This window comes from Hippocampus bargibanti, linkage group LG20 (assembly GCF_051943395.1).
Source record: "Hippocampus bargibanti isolate YZ-2025 linkage group LG20, ASM5194339v1, whole genome shotgun sequence".
NCBI classification, from domain to species: Eukaryota; Metazoa; Chordata; class Actinopteri; order Syngnathiformes; family Syngnathidae; genus Hippocampus; species Hippocampus bargibanti.
In genome coordinates this window covers 1,564,972-1,578,702 of record NC_142753.1, presented here as the reverse complement: position 1 = coordinate 1,578,702, position 13,731 = coordinate 1,564,972, and the positions used below count along the sequence as shown (strand labels likewise).

General features: G+C 46.3%; 3 protein-coding genes across 3 annotated transcripts; 1 reads left to right on the top strand and 2 right to left on the bottom strand.

The window, feature by feature from the left end:
- Positions 1 to 703: 703 nt before the first annotated feature.
- Positions 704 to 1,933, bottom strand: LOC148882616 (uncharacterized). Its single transcript, XM_088986915.1, has 6 exons — positions 1,773 to 1,933; positions 1,546 to 1,691; positions 1,336 to 1,400; positions 1,095 to 1,262; positions 850 to 954; positions 704 to 773 (listed from the first exon to the last, which is right to left on the bottom strand). Exons 1-6 carry the CDS (start codon positions 1,890 to 1,892, stop codon positions 736 to 738), a joined length of 642 nt encoding a protein of 213 aa, XP_088843041.1. The 5' UTR covers positions 1,893 to 1,933; the 3' UTR covers positions 704 to 735.
- Positions 1,934 to 2,990: 1,057 nt separating this feature from the next.
- LOC148882615 (cortexin-2-like) lies at positions 2,991 to 3,731 on the bottom strand. Its single transcript, XM_088986914.1, has one exon. The coding sequence runs from the start codon at positions 3,477 to 3,479 to the stop codon at positions 3,240 to 3,242; it is 240 nt and encodes a 79-aa protein (XP_088843040.1). The 5' UTR covers positions 3,480 to 3,731; the 3' UTR covers positions 2,991 to 3,239.
- A 3,300-nt stretch (positions 3,732 to 7,031) lies between these two features.
- ube2g2 (ubiquitin-conjugating enzyme E2G 2 (UBC7 homolog, yeast)) lies at positions 7,032 to 13,051 on the top strand. The gene is made up of 6 exons (XM_088986913.1): positions 7,032 to 7,159; positions 7,536 to 7,571; positions 8,845 to 8,890; positions 9,293 to 9,411; positions 10,462 to 10,602; positions 12,389 to 13,051. Exons 1-6 carry the CDS (start codon positions 7,117 to 7,119, stop codon positions 12,499 to 12,501), a joined length of 498 nt encoding a protein of 165 aa, XP_088843039.1. The 5' UTR covers positions 7,032 to 7,116; the 3' UTR covers positions 12,502 to 13,051.
- Positions 13,052 to 13,731: the final 680 nt, after the last annotated feature.

Here is a 13,731-nt window from a genome sequence, read left to right as displayed (position 1 = left end):
ACGACCATCCGTTGTCGGTTCATTGTTTGCTGCATGCATTGTGTATGTGTTTGTTTAACCTTGGCGGACTTTTACTTTTGGTCTTCTTTTGCTACTTTGTATTTTTTCCATTCAGATGATTTTGATGTTTTTCATTTTGTTCCTGCTGACCTTTATTTTAATACAATTTGTCAAACAACCTCCTGCTCCCTCCTGCCTGCTTCTTGGGATCACCACCTTGCAAACCGTGACAGCAGTGAGGAGAAGAGGGGAGGGGGACAAATGTTATCACATTATGCTGTTATTATTATTCAATTCTTATATTTTGTACTAGTTGATATGATAGCATTATTACTATAAAAAGCAAATTAGTGACCACTGATCATCAGACCAGAGTAACCACAGGGAAAGTGAAAGTCAGTTGATGCTCTCTGTGCACGTATAAATCAGGCCATATAAATAAATATATTTGATATAGTGTATTTTTTACATGAGTAATTCGTTTTTCACATGATTTTTGGTCGCTAGTTAATTTAAGCAAAAAAATAACAAAGAAACTGAGGAGCCATAAGAGCCAGATCTTTTTAGTGACCCGAGCCAAAACAACCGGCTCTCTGAAAAGATCCGGAATTCCCATCACTAATAGGTTGTCGCCCCCCCCCCCCCCCCCCCACATACACACACACACACACACACCCAAAAAATACAAGCACACAGACTCATGTAGCTCTTGACTGTGTTTAATAGGCACGTCACTCAGTTGAGCATGATGACTTTGTGGCCGTCGCAAAAGTCTGCGAGAGACAAAAGCAAAGATGACTGACAGGTGCCGCGCGACCGGCGGGACTTGCGACGCAGGCGGCCAAAAACCTTTTTTGGGGTCGATGGTGAAGTTGGGTTCCCCGGAGAAGCCCAAGCAGTGGGCCTGCTTCTTGAATTGTTCCAAGACCGAATCCTGGACCGAGTTCTCCGGAGCTGCGGACAAAAAATGGGTTGTGTGTGGGTGCCGTACCTCACGCCCACCGCCAGAGAGCGCCAGAGCATCTCGAACGCCTCAACGCCGTAGCCAATTCAGCGGCTGAAAAGCGACGCTCGTGCGACCCCCAACCTCTCACCGAACAGGTAGAGGGAGCGGGCGCTGATCTGGTCGTTGACGACTTGGTCGAGGTGGATGCCGAACATCTCCAGGAAGGTGTGGAAGTCATGAGCCGTGGTGTTGATGCTCAACAGTTGGCAGCCGTCGCACGAGGGCAGCAAGTGGTAGACGGACGAGAAGTTTTCCACTGAGGACGGCAACGAGGACGACGTCAGCGGACGCCCGCGCCAAAGACGGACACGGCCGACCGGACGGCTCACTTTGAGCGGACGCCACGACGCCGTCGACGGAGATGTTCATCTTGGTGCCGAAGCAGGTGCCGTTCCTGGAAAGCAGAGCCGTGACGCAAAGTGGCCTCAAACAGAGACAAAACGACCGGGACGGAAAGGAAAAACGGGACGGGTGAAGGGACCACCGGGCGCAACAGATCAGGTCAGCGAGAGAGAATCCGCTGCCTCGGTTGAGCTCACGTCATCATCTCCTCGTAGAGAACAAAGTCCTTGTCGTTGTGGGTGGCGGCGCTGATGTGCACTCGCGTGTTGTCGGTGATTTTCAGCATGGCGTCAAAGATCTCGTTGTCGGTGAAGGCCGAGATGAACGTCCGCTGGCCTGACAGCTGCCCGCGGAAAAGCGCCACCCGTCAGTCACCGCGCGCTAAACTAAAACAAGCCGGACCGGGACGATTGGCTGAGCTCACCTGCTGGCGGTCGTTCAGCGGCAAAGGGGTGAGCAGCGGCCCGCATTCCTCGGGCGTCGGCATGGCGACGACGCCCGAGCACACCAGAGCGAACAGGAAGTGGAGGAGCGCGGCTTTCATGACGACCCGAGACCAGGCCGGAGAGCGCCGATCGCCCCCTTTTATGCCCCGAAGTCGCCGTTGGTGGCCTCGCGTGCTGCCGAGGTCACCCGCCGCCGGCCGCGTCAATCATTGACTCGGGGAGTGCGGGGGCCAAAAATTCCGGCAACGCAGATAGCAACTTTTGCTGGCATGCTGTCAAGTCAAACAAAGCCACTTTAATCTGGATTGCGTTCGTCTCCTTTCAAGGACGACCGACACCTCCGGACAAGTTGCGTCCATAATTTGTAAAATCACTTCAAATGACGTCTACTGAGCGCATTTTACAAAGATTCCAGCGCATATAGCTAGATTTTACGTTTTAAGACTCACGCTGAATATTCAGGAAGTCTTGTTTTCGAGTTGATGACGATCCCCTACCTGACGTCACGGAGGGAACGCCCCTGACCGAGAAAGCGACACACAATGCATTTTGGGTACTTTTTTTATTAGAAGGTAAACTACATAAATGTGTATCGCAGCCAATTACGGTAACACGCATAAAGAAGGTGTAAGTTGACACAAATTCCCAGCGGACACATCAGCCCATTTCCAACGGAGCTTGTGCGCCATCTTGTGCATTTTGTGGGCACTAAATTGGAGTCCAGATCTTCACCGTCGCTTGCAGACGGCTCGAATTGATACAGAAGAACTTCTTGAATCGATTGTAAACATTTATGCTTTCCTCTTCAGAACTATTTGAATCATATACATAACTGGATGAGTAACAAGAAAGGATCTTTTTCCGAATCTGAACTCTCTGAAACCATTGTTTTGATTCTGGGGCAAGGCAGTTTGTGAAGGAGTATCCTGGCGTGACGTCACGAACAAGGGGGCGGGACTTTCTGAATCTCCCCAGTTCCGAGCTCATTTGTGGCAGTTTTGGGCAACTTTCAGTCATTTTTATTGGTGTTTTGTATTTGACTAAAATTATCAGCCTGCGCGTTTTGGCTATTTTAGATCCTATAAAACGTTTTTCTGATGTCAGGAAACAAAAAAAAATGGTGTCGGTTGTCGAAACTACAGCGCAGCATTTGGGAGGGATTGAGAAGCTTGACAAAGATCTCCACCAATTTCAGGTGTCATTGGAGACAGTGGGTCAAAAAACAAAAGTCATGCAGCGGCGGCGGCGGAGTCCTGACGACCAATCGAAAGCTTTCGTCGATCGAGCAAACAAACAAAACTTGAACGTCCGGCCCCAAGTTCAAAGGTGGCCCCGGAGCCCGATCGGGGGCTAAAGGACACGCCGCAGAGCCCTTTTGGAAATGGACGCCGACAACCGTCTGGGACTGGACGGGGACCGCTTTGCCGTCAGACCGTCGTCGTCCATCAGGAGATGACGCGGTAGTCCAAGGCATCCCTGTCGCTGTCGGCGGTCCAGCTGGAGGCCGGCATGCTGCGATACGGATCCAGGAGGATCCGGAAGCAGCGTACCGTCAGCGCAGCCAGGAAGGACAAGAGGCCCAGGACCAAGACCAAGGCGGCGCCCTGCTCCGGGCTGAGGGCGGGCGAAGACCAGGCCTCCGGATCCGAGGATGGCAACGCGCCGCTGTAGACCTGCTCCGTCATGACGGGAACTCAAGCTGACGCCGGCGCAGCAACGCCAACACCGACGCGCGTCAGACTCGCCCATCCAAAAATACGGCAACTTCAAGCGGCGGGGCTAAAATTAGCCCGACGGCCGCCGCCGCCGCCGCTCCGCGACTTAACGCCTTGGGTGCTGAGCGTCACGCGGGATTTCATACACGCAAGATGCTGCGTGTGTCGCGACACCCGACGTGGGCGACAGTGGGGAATTCGGGCCACAACATTGGCTTTATTTACTTTACTAATCAAGTTAGTAATCTTGATTAGCGATGAAAAGGTTTCTTCAGCCGTCATCTGTACTTCTTTGAATGTGTCGGACGTTTCGCTTCTTATCCAAGAGGCTTCGTCAGTATTTTGCTGGAAGTTTTGGCCCTGTATATAGATACTGTCCAGACGTGGCGGTGCCAGACTCTGCTATGGTTGGTCCCTGCTCTCAGGTTGGGGGGAGCAGAGGACTACTCCCTGAGGCTGATTACTTCTATTGTCCTGACTGATTATGGGGTCTACGACTGGCCTGATGTCCCCATTTGATCTGGTATCACCTCATCAGCATAACTAAGCCTATGTTGCCTAAGAAGTCGGTTGTAAAATCGAACCAAATTGAACCTCACCCCACCATGGCGATTTAGTGAAGGGTTTTGCTGTTTTATGAAAATAGCTTTTTTTACTCGCCTTTATATTGGATTTGATTTTATTAGTCTCACAGTGGAGTGGAGGACAGTGGAGAAAATTACATTTCACAGCAGCAAAGTGATGAAAGGAATCTTCTTTTCCTTTCGGCTTTTGCCCTCAGGGGTCGCCACAGCGAATCAATGTCCTCCATCTAACCTGGTTTTGTGCATCCTCACACCAGCTACCTTCATGTCCTCCTTGACCACATCCATAAACCTCCTCTTCGGTCTTCCTCTCGGTCTCCTGCCTGGCAGTTCAAAGCTCAGCATCCTTTTCCTGATATAGTCACTCTCTCTCCTCTGGACATGTCCAAACCATCTCAGTCTGACTTTCTCTCCAAAGCCTCTAATATGAGTTGTTCCTCTAATGGACTAATTCCTGATCCTACCCAACCTGGTCACTCCAAAAGAAAACCTCAACATCTTCAGCTCTGCTACCTCCAGCTCTGCTTCCTGTCTTTTCTTCAGTGGCACTGTCTCCAGTCCAAACATCATGGCTGGTCTCACCACGGTTTTATACACTTTTCCTTTCACCCTTCTATCACACATCACACCTGACATTTTTCTCCAGCCGCTCCAGCCTGCCTGGACACGCTTCTTCACCTCTTTTCCACAGTTGACCCCAAGTACTTAAAATCCTCCACCTTCTTTATCTCTTCTCCCTGTAGCATCACTCTTGCACTTGGATCCCTCTCATTCACACACATATATTCCGTCTTGCTGCGACTGATCTTCATTCCTCTGCTTTCCAGGGCATACCTCCACATCTCTAGTTTCTCCGCCACCTGTTCCCTGTTCTCGCTACAGATCACAATGTCATCTGCAAACATCATGGCCCAAGGAGATTCTTGTCTCACATCGTCTGTCAGCCTGTCCATCACCATAGCAAACAAGAAGGGGCTCAGAGCTGACCCCTGGTGGAGTCCCACCTCCACCTTGAATTCCTCAGTCATACCGACAGCACACCTCACAACTGTCTTACAGTCATGATACTTCTTCTTGCACCGCTCTGACATACTTTTCCGTCACTCCAGACTTCCTCATGCAATGCCACAGCTCTTCTCTGGGCACCCTGTCGTACGCTTTCTCCAGATCTACAAAGACACAATGCAATTCCTTCTGACCTTCTCTGATCTTCTCTACCAGCATTCTTAAAGCAAACACTGCATCTGTCGTACTCTTTTTTTGGCATGAAGCCATACTGCTGCTCACAAATGTTCACTTCTGCTCTTAGTCTAGCTTCAACTACTCTTTCCCATAGTTTCATGATCAGAGTGATAAAAGGAATGAAAGTAGAAAATACATGAGCGTTCTGATTGGGTAACCCTATCAAAAGGACTCCCGGCATTCGGTGTCATGTCATTGCATTGTGTGTGCTTTGTAGGCTGTGCATGTTTGTTTCATCTTGGCAGACTTTTACTCTTGGTTTTTCTTTGATACTTTCTGTTCAGATGATTTTGATGTTTTAGATTTTGCTCCTGTTGACTTTATTCTAATACAATTTCTCAAATCCAACCTGCTGCTCCCTCCTGCCTGCTTTTTGGGATCCACATCCGCCATCACCACCTTGCAAACCGTGACAACTGGCATATTCATGCGGCCGAAAAAGCGCAGCCGCTCAGCACAGTCTCCTCCTTAATGAATGTGGTGGTCAAAAATGCTGAAAAACAATTCCAATTCTTGCACTTTAGCATTTAGCCTCCTCTTGGCAACATGTTCCATCCACAAACATCCAATAACAATTTTTTTTTTTTTTTCAAATATCGACCATCAACAACACAGAAATTTCCTTTTTGTTTTTAATTTTTTTTTTCAGTAGTGTCATCAGTGAATTTTTAGAGCAATAGTCCTTGGTATAATAGTGTATCTCTCAGTGCTGACATGAATGTATATTATTATTATTATGATTATCATTTGCTAGCTATTAGCTATCTGGCTGGCTATCTAGCGAGGTATCTGTTGGCTATCAATTGGCTGGCTAGCTAGCTAGCTTTCTATCTATTTGAGTTAATTCCGGGCGCGTGGAGCTGCCGCTGCTCACCCACAGGAAAAACTTATCCTGTGACTGTAGTGACCTTGAGAGATTTGAAGGGTGCTTATAAATGACATTTATTATTATTATTAATGTTGCAGGGGCCATTCCGTGGCAAAATCTGCTGGTGAAATGAATCACACACATTTGCATTTGTGTTTGCTTGCAACTGGCTGTACTTGTTGATCGTGATGGATGACGCAATTGGGGTCAATCGGCACCAGGGCCCCCAAAATTGTGACATTTTGCACCCAAAACAAGGCCTCATTCAGTCTGATGTTAAAATGCACCTTCTTTGATTTCATGTCATTTTTGTTTTCTCACTTGGTGCATTTTTGCTATGCTTAAAATATCTTGTTTTTCTATCCTTTCACCCCTCCCCCCACCCCCTTTCAAATTGCTGCTGTGGACTGCCAATTTCCCCATTGTGGGATGAATAAAGGTTTTTCTGATTCTGAATGACCATTGAACTGTTATTTTGTTTTTTGTTTGCATGCTTGCTTTATGGATTGTTGTGATGCCGATGACCATTTTGTGTTTGGAAGCCTTTTACTGAGGGAGTTGCTTGTTCTGTAGCCACAAAGGGACATAAGTATTCTTGTGCTGGTCCCAAGCCTGGATAAATACAGAGCCTTGTGTCAGGATGGGCATCCGACGTAAAAGCTTGGCCAAAACAAACATGTGAATCAAACCTCTGAAGATGGAGGACACTGATTCGCTGTGGCGACCCCTTGAAGGGAAAAGCCGAAAGGAAAAGAAGTTTACATGCTCTCATGGCATTTGCGAGACCACTTGCCCGTCTGTGCTTGTCAGTTTTCAATAAAGTTAAAAGCCAGTTCGCGCATGCGCGCCGAGGACAGGGCTGATCTCCGGTGTGACCATCGCTGTTGTGGCGACGAGGACCACGGCGGCGGCCATGGCGGGCACCGCGCTCAAGAGACTCATGGCCGAATACAAACGTGAGCACCATCGCGCCGACATCAACAACAACATTTTGGTTCCTTGTCGGCTGGCGCGCTTTCGCGCGTCGCTTCTCGAAGGTTCCGTGCAGGCGGAAAAACAAGTCGAGCGCTGCCATCTTGGAACTGTTTTTGTCTTTGTGTCAAATTGGTCGTCGGGCGAGTACCCGCACCGTCACCGCAATCGTCTTTTGTTTCAGAGCGAAACGCCAACGCGAACGCGTCTTCCATTGCGAATTTGCGACGCGCATGGCCACTGCTGTCGTCGTGGAAAACGAAGCGAACCCGGATAGCATATTAGCATGTTAGCTTGACAGCCGAGTACATCCCCGAAGTGAAGTAACTTGTCTCCGTGTGTGTGTGCGTGCGCTTTCAGAGCTGACACTCAACCCGCCTGATGGAATCGTCGCAGGTACGTCCTTCATCCTGTTGTGTGGTTTTTCAACAATTTGCTTTTTGGCCTTCGCCGCAATGTGAGTAGGGATGTGACATTTTTTGCAATAATAATTCACATCATAATTCATCACACATTTTCTAATACCACATTAAAGTGCGTTTAAATAGCTTTCAAATGATGTATAGATTATTGTTGCATGACGAATAATAAGGAAATAATGGAATTTTTAATTTTCGAAATAGGGGATTTTCTGCCTGTAATTACACAGTTAAAAAAATGACAATCTGCGACTGAGTTCTTTATTACAGTTTATCATAACTTTCTGAATTTTTGGCAAATGTTAACAAGTAAGGTACAACTATAAAGCTTTTGAAATTCTAAACAAGAACAGAAAAGATCCAAAATATAAATTAGCAAATATTAACGATCGAATGCAGGCAGATTTTCATCAGAAATCAAAAATAGCTGTCACTGAATACTCGGAAAGAAAATTGCGAGCTCTAGAAATATATAGAAATATATAGAAATATATATATAGAAATATATATATTCACCAATGCTTCGTTTTGCTTGAAACTTGGTAGTTATGGAGAAAAATATATATTCTACCACTTCTATGAGTTATAAAAATGAAACTTACTCACCTTTATGAACTGTAGTGTTCGTAAAAGGAGCGTAAACATCCATTTTTTCCCCCCCGTTTCTCGTTGTTGTATTCGGAGATATCAAGAACCAGCATGGAGGGAAAAGCGTAATACGTCATCATAAGCTGCATCGCTTGTAAAATGAAATCGCACGAAAAACCATTACGTACTTCCCAAAAATGCAATGATATACGACTGCGAGTACAGAGTGCGCTCGCTTCACTGGACAGAAACAATCGCAGTGGAATATAGGTCACTGTAGCGTACCTACTGAGGGATGAAAATTCCACTCCAAAGTCTTTGGCGAGTGTTCTCGCCACCACCAGCTGCGTGGGGGCATGACCTGAAGCTCCAAAACTCACTTGGGTGTGGTTTGATGGCACCCAAGCTGTGAAAAGGGGCTCCAAAAGGGTTTTTTTTCTCAGTTACCTGAAGAAAAAGTCCCCAATTGAGTGTTTGATCAGAATCCGAAAGCCTTTAATATTTCAGTCTACGTCCAATTGAGAATGCTTTACCGGCATTGAACCTCCCGTGGGGGGGGGGGTTCTTGGTGAGTTGTGGCCACGGTAGCAGCGCGGGTGGTCATGGGCGGCGGGCGTGTGTCTCGGCCTTGCTGATGGAACGTGTGCGTGTGTCTTTTGCAGGTCCCGCCAATGAGGAGAACTTTTTTGAGTGGGAGGCGCTAATCATGTGAGTTGTGCTCCGCGCAAGCTCCACAACCCGGAAAGACCATCCACACCATTAGATTGCGTTTGTCACAACCAAACGGCCTTGGAGAAAGTTAAGTGCTCTCAACATTTCCCGCCGACGGACTGGATGGCCACTCGAAGCTGCGGTTGACTCTGAAATGTGACACGTGCACACTCGTGTTTCAAACGTGACCAAAAAGTGGCGCCAATCACAGCAACCCACCAAGTAGTCGTCCGAGTCGATTCTCTGTCTACGTAGCGTCGTAGCGTATCGCCTGCCGCCGAGGCGGCATTTTTGAACCGGACCGCAGGGAGTCCAGCGACGTCCATGAGCGGATGCCAAAACCCGGCGGTGGCGAGTATGCTCAAATGGCCAAGTTTGTGTTGTTTTTGTGCCTGTCAGGGGCCCGCAGGACACGTGCTTCGATGGCGGCGTCTTTCCGGCCGTGCTCACCTTCCCCTCCGACTACCCGCTCAGCCCCCCCAAGATGAGGTTCACCTGTGACATGTTTCACCCCAACAGTAGGTGCTCCGCTCACAACACTTGTACGCTGCTCTGGCGGACAAACGCCAAAGAAAAGAAAGATGGCAGAAAAAAGAACGTCTCTAAAAAACACTCAATGAATTATTGATGTGTCATTCGCGAACGAGCCGGTTCTTAGAGCCGGATCTCTGAAGTGAACGAAGAGAGCCAGAAATAGGAGCCGGCTTTTTTCCCCTGATTTGAAGCCATTTTCAATTGTGAATGACAAAGGATTCATAAAATATACTCATGGTCTCAACACAATGTATGCAATTCCAAACAGGAAATGTCCCCATTGTTGGGATATTAAAGGCTTTCTGATTCTGAAAACACTTTTTCAAAGAATCATACCAGAATCATATATGACAAAAAAAGCCACAGATGTTTGTCTAACAACTGACTGCTGGACATCCCGAACCACGACATCCTACATGTCAGTTGCGTTCTGGGGAGGTACCGCGGGACGCATGCACTGTTTCAGAGCCATTTGAGCAGGTCACTGGAGATCAGTGTAGACGGGTACAGTGGACATATCTTATCACATTATGCGTTATTATTATTCAATTATCATTTTGCTTGTTGGTATGATAGCATTATTAATATGAAAAGAAAATTAGTGACAGCTGATCATCAGACCAGAGTAACCATAAGGAAAGTGAAATTTAGTGAATGCTCTCTGTGCACATATAAATCCATATAAATTAAAATATGTGATATAGTATCTTTTTTACATGAGTAATTCATTGCCCACATAATTTTACATGATTTTTGGTAGTTAATTAATTTAAGCAACCAAAAAAAAAACTGAGGAGCCATATGGGAGCTATAAGAGTGTTTTTAGTGAGCCGAGCCAAAAGAACCGGCTCTCTGAAAGGAGCCGGAATTCCCATCACTCAATGAATAACGTACTTGAGCAAATAGTAAAACCGTCAAAGGATGGCGATCGAGCAGAAGGTTAATGTCCACGTTTTGGACCCATTTTGAGTATCGCCCCACGTGGCCGTGAAGTCAGTTGACTTCACAGTTGGCTGTGTTTGCTTTACCCGCAGTCTACCCGGACGGGCGCGTGTGCATCTCCATCTTGCACGCCCCCGGCGACGACCCCATGGGCTACGAGAGCAGCGCCGAGAGGTGGAGTCCCGTCCAGAGCGTCGAGAAGATCCTGCTGTCGGTGGTTAGCATGCTCGCAGGTAGCCGCTCCTCACCGGGAGTCACGAAAAGCCAGCTGGAAACACACACAGATATACAAATACAGTGATACCTCGGTTTACGAACCCCTTTGCTTACGAACTTTGCGGTTTACGAACGTTAAATTTATGAAAATTTTACCTTTGCATACGAAGTGTTTTACGGGATACACACGGAGGGCCATAATGAGTGATGTGTCGTTCGCGAACGAGCCCGTTCTCCTAACAAGGAAATGGCAGCCGACTTTTTTTTGCCCTCTATTTCCCGCCCCCAGTCTTTGGTTCAAGCCACGTGATTGGTCAAGAACAAAGCAGTGAGGGAGAGAGTGAGAAAATGGATAGAAATCAGTGACATTTGGAGTTGTTTCAACTTTGATAGTTCAAAGGCAGTGTAGACTGCAAGGTTAAAATATCCTATCAATCATGCTCCACAAATAACCCGCCCAAGCCATCTGTACACTTGATGCAAAAAGCTATCAACCCAGATAAACAGAACACAATTGATGAGGAACTAGGTAAAATTATGGCAGAGAAAGTACCTACAAGGGATCATTCCTCAAGATGGTGAAAGAAGGCTGCGTTCCTCATCAAGTGTTTAATGCTGATTAAACCGGACACTCCATTACATCAAGCCATCGACGACCATCACAAAGGTCAATACAACAACTTTATTATACAGTACAGTTTATTTCTTTAATAATAATACCATAGCACATTTATTATACATAGAATAAGGTATACTTTGTGTAGTTTTTAAAGGACAACCGACATCACTTTTTTGTGTTTTAACTGACACCAGAAAAACGTTTTATAGCATCTAAAATACCCAAAATGATATATTTTATTCAAATGCAAAACACCAATAAAAATGACTTAGTGTCCAAAATCTGCAAAAAAATGAGCTGCGAATTGGGCATTTTCAGAAAGTCCCGCCCCCAGTTTGTGACGTCACGCTAAGACGTCTTGCATTGCTGGAGAATAAAAACAATGGCTTCAGATTCAGATAATATGCTTTCTTGTTATACGTCCAGTTATGAATATGATTCAAATAGTTCTGAAGAAGAAAGCATACATGTTTGCAATCGATTAAAGAATTTATTTGTGCCATTTTGAGGCAACATTGGGGAAAATCTCTCACCCAAAAAAAGAGGCACAAAATGGCGACCTCCTGTGGCCACCTCCATTTCCACAGGCTGATAAATTCCTTATATGGAGCTTGGACGCCCTCTTCTGGCGGCTTTTGGGTGCAACACGAGGTCCCCAGACCAAACAAGTCCAGCAAAATACATTGACGTGATCCAGCAAAATACATTGACGTGATGGAAGGACCGCTACAATGCGTCTTTTTTACGGTCAAGGGCGGTCCTTTAGTGATGTCACTACGGACTCGTTGCCAACTAAAAAACAAGACTTCCTGAATATTCAGCGCGAGTCTTAAAATGTAAAATATAGCTATATGTGGTGGAATCTTATTAAAATACGCTCAGTAGAAGTCATTTGAAGCCATTTTACAAATTATGGACACAACTTGTCCGGAGACGTCGGTTGTCCTTTAGGGCTTAGAAAATTATGTTATGGGGACCGGCGAATGGATTATTCTCATTTTAATGGTTTCCTATGGGAAATAATTTTTTGGGATACACACTTTTCGCCTGACACACTGTCTGGGAACCAATTAAGTTCGTAAGCCAAGGTATCACAGTCGCTCTCTCTCCCCCGCCGTCCCTCTCTTTCTCTCTCTCTCTCTCTCCCTCTTTCTCTGTGTCTCTCGGTCTCTCTCTCACAACAGAGCCGAATGATGAAAGCGGCGCCAATGTGGACGCCTCAAAAATGTGGCGAGAGGACCGGGATCACTTCTACAAACTGGCTCAAAAGATCGTACGCAAGTCTCTGGGCCTTTAGTGTGATGTCAACACCCACCGTCATGTTTGTGTGTGCGCGGACGCACGCACGCATGCAGCATGGAGTGCTTTGGCTCAGTCGCACAATCACCCTGAGAGGTGCTGACCCCCACCCCCTTAATCCCGCTGGTAGGAAGTGATGTCACATCACGATCCTTCCACTCCTGCCTGCTCATTGGCCACGTGAGACATCCCAGAACATTCAAGCGAAGTTGACCACTGATGACACGCTGACTTTGGGAGGCATTTCTTTTTTCTACAGGACGCGATTTGTGCATTTCCTCCGTATGCTTCATGTCACGTTTCGGGTCCTCACTCGTAAGACAATTGAGCACATTTGTGGAGGGCAGTTGGCACGTTCTTTCCGCTGTTACTTGTGGCGTCATTCTACACGATAAAATTGGCTATGGAAGAACTGAAATTGCCCCTCCGTTATTTCCTCCCAAAACAATCTGGAGTGCAACTTGACTTAATCCGCCGACTCCCATTGTGTTGTCATTTCAATGTTTGACAAATGTGTTGCACAATAAACAACAAACAATCCAAATGTAGTTCGGTAATATTGTGGTTGGTGTGTTTTGCAGAAATCAGATTGAGGTTCTTGGACAAAAACCTGGACGAATTTTGCCAGGGGGAAAAATGCTTATGACGACAGTCTACCACTGGTACTAGTGATGGGAATTTCGTCTCTTTTGGCTCAGCTCACTAAAAAGATCCGTCTCGTTTGCCTCCCAAATGGCTCCTAGTTTTTTTTTGTTGCTTAAATTAATTAACTACCAAAAATCATGTACAATTATGTGAAAAACAAATTACCCATATAAAAAATACACTATATCAAATATTTTTATTTATATGGCTTTATATGTGCACAGAAAGCATCCACTAACTTTCACTTTCCCTGTGGTGACTTTTTTGACCCATTCTTAGGCTCCTGCATGTTCTTTGTCATATGATTCTTTGAGAGAGTCGTCGGAATCAGAAGCCTTTAATAGCCCAACAATGGGGATATTTCCTATTTGGAATTGCATATATTAGGTTGAGAGCATGAGTATATTTTATAAATACTTTGTCATCTACAATTGAAAATGGCTGAAAATCAGGGGGGAAAAGTCGGCTCCCATTTCCGGCTCCTTGTTCACTTCAGAGGTCCGATTCTAAGAACCGGCTCGTTCGCGAAGGACACGTCACTAGTAGCACGTTTAATTACAAGGTGAGTTAATTGAGGATCGTT